The 6,022-nt window shown below is 29.0% G+C and overlaps 1 protein-coding gene across 13 annotated transcripts; it reads right to left on the minus strand.

Moving 5' to 3' along the window:
* Window positions 1-1,276: 1,276 nt before the first annotated feature.
* LOC107924321 (uncharacterized) lies at window positions 1,277-4,323 on the minus strand. Of its 13 annotated transcripts, none has more exons than XR_005904703.1 (7): window positions 4,000-4,322; window positions 3,797-3,927; window positions 3,600-3,709; window positions 3,175-3,232; window positions 3,016-3,111; window positions 1,888-1,973; window positions 1,277-1,657 (listed from the first exon to the last, which is right to left on the minus strand). XR_005904703.1 is itself a non-coding variant. In XM_016854710.2 (6 exons), exons 2-5 carry the CDS (start codon window positions 3,915-3,917, stop codon window positions 2,031-2,033), a joined length of 411 nt encoding a protein of 136 aa, XP_016710199.2. In that variant the 5' UTR covers window positions 3,918-3,927; window positions 4,000-4,323; the 3' UTR covers window positions 1,277-1,657; window positions 1,888-2,030. The 13 variants fall into 13 exon arrangements, 3 of the variants coding, with proteins under 3 accessions (XP_016710199.2, XP_016710203.2, XP_016710197.2); XR_005904704.1 differs by having other exon boundaries at window positions 3,016-3,095; window positions 4,000-4,321; XR_001691760.2 differs by having other exon boundaries at window positions 3,016-3,095; window positions 3,797-4,321.
* Between the last annotated feature and the right edge of the window lie 1,699 nt (window positions 4,324-6,022).

The following is a 6,022-nucleotide window of genomic DNA, read 5'->3' on the forward strand; positions in this document are numbered from 1 at the left end:
CTTTAAAAGAAATATTCTAAAATACATATATTCCTCAATTCCTTTCATACTTAAATATTTTAAGTTATTACAATAAAATTAATCTCAACTAAATTAAAATCCAATACAAATTTATTATACTCATGAAACTGAGTAACTATACTTTCAAGAAACAAACAATACTAAAATGAAAAACTAAATAAGCAATAATTTCGAGAAAATTGATTTTTAAATTTTTAATTTAGGTTTTTAAGAAATATATTAATTTTTGGTTTTTAAATGATTTTATATAAAAATATTTATCATTATTTGACAAACATTCTTAATTTTTTTTATAAAAAATTATTTGAAAATAAAAAACACAATATTAATTTGAATAAATGATGTTTAATAAAGTTTGAGTCAAATATTAAAGCTCAAGTTTTGACTTTAGCTTTACCTCAAGCTCATTACAATTCAAGTTTCACTCAACATAGTTATACCTCTGAATCAAACCACATTAAGGCCACGTTTGGTTCAGTGTAATGGAATAGGGTTGTAATGGAATAGAACTGTAACGGAATAGAGTTGTAATAGCAATTCAATTGTTTGGTTGAATGGAATGGAATAGAACTGTAATAATATTCTTGTGTTTGGTTGAATGGAATAAAGTTGTAATAGCATAAGAAAAGAAGCTGAAATGACCAGAGTACCCTTAGAAGAAATTTTGTTAATAGGATGATTATTGTTATTAAATTTAATAGGATTATTATTAGATATAATTTAATAAAAATAATAATACATAATTTAACCCTATTTTAATAAATTTATTATTAATTATAATTTAACAATAATAATATATAATTTAATAATATTCTTAATATAGCAATTATTAAAATATAAATTAATAAAAATAATATATAATATTACAAAAAATAATATACAACCTACTTTATTATTTTTAAAATATAATGCATATTTAATGTGTTAGAATATTATTAGCAAAACAAATAATTTAGCATATATATCATAATCTCTATGTTACTTAAAGAATAATTTAAAAGAATAATTTAAAGAATATATTGTCTCAAATATTTTTACTCATAGACAGATATTGATATACAGCAAAAGAACTAATGAAATTGTTATATTGTGTAGATATATTTTTAACATATTTTCGTTAATTTATTTATGCTGCTAGACGTGTATAATATAAAAATTTCATGTAAAAGTAAAAATGAACAATATAGATTTAAATTTGTAATCACAAACTCTCATGCAACTTCATTTTTACATGTGCCAAACTTCACAAAGAACATTGATTGAAAGTATCTATTCACAAAGAATAGCATTAAGGTTCCTTTAAAATATTGACCGAGAGTATTCTATAGAATCAAATATGATAATACAAGACTATTTTAATCTAATATATATTAATAAAAAATTATTAAACATATAAAGCTTCCCTGCATCAATGACTGAATGTATTTTAGAAGCTGGAAAATACAAAGCAAGAATACCAATAGACTGAATATACTTGAATAACATGCAACCACTGGCTCCTCTTCTTGAAAATTTGTAAAGCTTTTGCAGTTGCAATCAATGGAAACTCAGTATCCTAAGCTACCCATTTGTTAAATCCAATAAATTAGTTACAGCAATTGGAAAAGGACCAACGATGGCTACTGCATACACTTCCCTGTAAAAGAAAATAGTAATAATAACAACTCAAGGTCAGGGTCAATACAAGCCAACATAATAACATACAATAGTGAATCAAGGTAGAAAAGTAATCACTTGAATATCTTTCAAGTAGCCTCTAAAATGAGATAAGATACAAATCAAAAAGAAAAGAAAAGAAAAGAAAAGAACATATATAATGAGAAACCAAAAAGCGTTTGAATTCAATCATGGCAGAACAGTATTCACCTTGGCATCTTTCCCCCAATCCGTAATGTAAGATATAACATAAATGTGAATGAAACATAGAATGTTGAATCAATGGTGAAATAAATCTGCATTGTTCATTAGATAAACAAAGGCATTAGAATTCAATCATGGCAGAGTGGTATTCATTTCGGCATCTTCCCCCCAAACCGTAACATAAGATATAGATACAAGTTGGCTAAAAGAGTGTCCAAATAGTAAAAGATGCGAGACAAGTTAAGTACGGCCATTGCAAACCAATCTGTTACTGCATCAACAAAGAGCTCTCCCTCAAACCCATACAATAGTGTCAATTTAATATATCAGTAGTACAGAAAAAAAATTGTAACAAGTACAGAAGACATTTAATTACAGTAATTGGAGATATAGAAAAATGTATAATGTAAACATAAAAACAAAGATATTGCTTTTCACTATATAAAAAAACCAGTGCTTCATGTATTTTACTTATCCTTTATTAGTATTTATCCTTTTTCTCTTTTGAATTCAAACCTCAAATGTATCTTACCGGATAAGACAGTCTGAAGTTTTACAACCACTGAATGAAGACTTATATACATTATTATTAAGTTAAACTAAAGGTAGAAGTGCTTGGTCATGCTGAAGTTAAAGTTTCAAAAGGATAAATGAAAAAACAGCAGTTTCCAGTTGTGAGTGGTATAGCATCTACTTGGGGGGAGAAGAAAGTATGCCGAAGAGAACTTAGCTAGTTCATACAGAAAGAAACATAAATGGCTTCCATTTAGAGAATACAATATGAATTCCTCCATCATTTGGCTGCTTCATGGCACCAACATTTCGCTCAATAACTGGCATAATTGGCAGCACAATAGTGGGGATTATATCATCTTCATCACAAAACCATGACTTTGTCATTCCAGATTGCTAGGTATAAGGCATACACACTGCTGATATTAATGCAACTGACAACTTTAATATAAATAAGTTCAGTCTTCATCGAAGAAAATCAAGCGAAGTTATGTTCATCTAACAATTTCTACCAATCAGGGAACTCCCTCTATATTCCAGTAAACTGTCTTAAAAATTAACACTAAAAACAGTAATAGGGAGCAAAGTTATATTTTAGCAGGTTATAAGAGTACCACTAACCATTCCTGAAGAAGAACCGGCCCACTAGTTTTCTCTCAGAAAGGTAGGTCGGAACTTGAACCTCACCATGTCATAGATAACTAAGAACTGTCACATCTACATTGTAATGAGCAAATAAATATTCTTACTAGATCCCAAACTTTCAGCAAAAGAGCATACCAATTCTTTTCCACGAATTAGCAAATTGAACAGATTGACTGCTGCCAGATGAATACACCTAAATGTAAATATCATTAGAATTTATTATGATTTAGTAAATCATTATGGGGGGTTGAACCGCAGATAATCCATGATAAAATTGCATAAGCACTAACTGGTAATAATAAATCTAAAATCCATAACCAAAAGTAAACAGAACATGCATATTCACCAGTGTAAAGGCTCCACAAGAATTCAAGCTAAATGAGTAGTGTGTTAATTCACAACTGTAAAATCTACTGCATATCTGCTCATATAATTCACAACTGATACAAGACTTGAGTTTAGAAATTCAATTGAGAGAACTTTACTCATTCAAATTGCACCTCTACATGCATGTATTTCCTCATGAGTCGAATAATAGATGAGGTGAATTTGGCAAATACCTGGCATTCCTTGTGTGGCTTGGCTTTTGAAATAACCCTAAAAATAATAATTTTCTTAAGATTTGGGCATCGTTTTAGCAGCTCCTCTACCCTCCTCCCTTTTCCTTCTCCTAAAAAATACGAAAAGGTATACATATACAAACAAATATCCGGTAAGGGAAAATATGTGCAGAATTGATTAGCTTCAGATACTGTACCTGAAGGAGAATCAAATTGGATGACTTGATTCAATTTGTCTATGATTTTAGCCGAATCTTTGAGAGGAGGAGTTGACTCGAATAATGAATCGATCTCCTCGTGAACAGTTGCAGAATCCATTTCAATTCCCCTTGGACAAATCATCAGAAACAAAAAAAAATCAATCAAAATGCAAAACAAACCCTAGTTGAATTGAACTTACAACAAAATCCAGTTGATTTGGCCTTCAAGTTGATCCGCTTCCTTTTAGATTGATTTGAGCTGGAGATTGTCGAATGACCAAAAGAAAACAAAAGTTGAAACCGTTAGAGAAAATTTAATCTAAGAAAGGGTATTTTTGGAGGAGAAAAAAAGGGTCATTCGATGGAGAGGTTGTAATAGCCATTCAGCACCTCCTCCCCGGAATGGCTATTCGGCGATTTTTAGAATGAACCTGTAATCTCCATTCGACGTTTTGAGCATTCAGCCAACCAAACGACTGTTTTCCTTTAAAGTTTTGAACCGTGTCGTAATGGAATAGCAATTCCATTTAACCAAACATAGTGTAAGAAAAATGGTATAAACGTTAGACTGAAGTTAAACCATGTAGGTCAAAAATAAAAACAAAAGTTGTAATACCCTGAAAATTTTTACAGTAAGATATTATCCTTGATATAGTAAAATAAGGAAATAAAGTGACATAAAGGGAAATTTTGAGCTATGTCAATATTAAGAAGTATATTATGATATATTAATTCAAGAAAGGACTAAATTGTAAAAGTGAGAAAAGTTTTGTTGCACAAGAGTAAATACTCAAAATTTAAGGGGTTAAAGTGTAAATATGAAAAATTTGAAGGACCAATAGTGTAAATATTTTAAGAGTGGAATGATCTAGAAACTAAGGAAAATGGATGAATTAGGACCAAATTGAATAGGTGAAGAACTATGAGGGACTAAATTACAATTTTACCAAAATTAAATGATGACTCAATGATGGAATTTTAAAAGATAATAAAGGGCAAAATGGTCAATTGGAAGAGACAGAAATCTAGAAAGTAATGATGATGATGATATTTTATGATTATTTAATTAGATATATATTATTTTAATGAGATATTTTATTATTATTTTATTATTAATTATTTAGTATAATAGGAAGGAAAGATGAAGAATTTTCATCATCTTTCCATGCATGCAGCCAACGTTAGAAGAGAAGGAAAAGAAAGAAATTTTATTTTCTTTACAATTTGGTCCTTCCACCAAAAATTCACCATTTCCACCTAGAAATCAAAAGAATTTCCATTGCTACTAAGAGAGAGAAATGTTAAGGAGGCCATGGGGAGTTAGAATATCAAGTTGGATTCAAGAAATAGAAGCTGGAGGAGAGAGAAAATCAAGTTAAAGATTAGTATCAATAGAACAAGGTAAGTATATCAAGATTCTAATATGTTTTTAAGTTTGTTATTATTGATAAAACATGGAAATAATGTTATAGTAGAGTTTTCTTACATAAGGTCTTATGTCCTTGATATGTTAGTGAAGAGAAAATAAGAGAAAGTGATGAGAAATGATGTAGAAAAAGAAAATAAGGATGTTATAACATGGTAATTAATATCTTGTACTAAAACAGTATTGGACAGCAGCAGTAGACTAACTTTGAAAAATCACCATAAATTGTATAAATCGAATTAGAATATGAACAAAATATAAAATTAAATCTCATTGAGTGTAGTTTCTCATAGAAGAAACGGTGTAAGCAATAGATTTTTAAATCATGAGATATAGTAAATTTTGTGAGACAACATCAGAATGATTTCGGGTTCCCCTATTCTAACTTTGAAAAATCATAAAAAATTGGATAATCATAATTATGGGCTTAAATTTATATTTTTAGAATCTTGAATGAGTCTATTTTCAATATAAATAAACGGGAACATCATTCGAACTCTGTACGAGAAGATAATTAATTTTTAGTGAAGAAGGGTCACAACTGTCAGACAGCAGAATAGGGGTAACTTTAAAGAATAAACTGTACTTATTGACTGAACCAAAAATTCTGAAAATTTTATGGTAAGAATATATATGAGTCTAGTTTCAGGGAAAATTATCGGATATTAATTTAGAGTTCTATATCTCCAGATATAAATAATTTAGTGACTATGACATAGATGGACAGCTTGAATATTCATAAAAGTAAATAATAAAAATTATGGATAATGTTACTTACAAGTGTGTTATCTACATTA

Source organism: Gossypium hirsutum, chromosome A11 (assembly GCF_007990345.1).
Source record: "Gossypium hirsutum isolate 1008001.06 chromosome A11, Gossypium_hirsutum_v2.1, whole genome shotgun sequence".
Taxonomy (NCBI): Eukaryota; Viridiplantae; Streptophyta; class Magnoliopsida; order Malvales; family Malvaceae; genus Gossypium; species Gossypium hirsutum.

What these genes read in the sequence shown, in the direction of transcription:
- LOC107924321 (XM_016854708.2), bottom strand. Translation starts at nt 3,941, where the DNA reads ATGATTTGTCCAAGGGGAATTGAAATGGATTCTGCAACTGTTCACGAG. An exon ending in AGCCACACAAGGAATGCCAG is followed by an intron (nt 3,233 to 3,599) that starts GTATTTGCCAAA and finishes ATTTACATTTAG; the next exon opens with GTGTATTCATCTGGCAGCAG. An exon ending in TAATTCGTGGAAAAGAATTG is followed by an intron (nt 2,153 to 3,174) that starts GTATGCTCTTTT and finishes TTGTTGATGCAG; the next exon opens with TAACAGATTGGTTTGCAATG.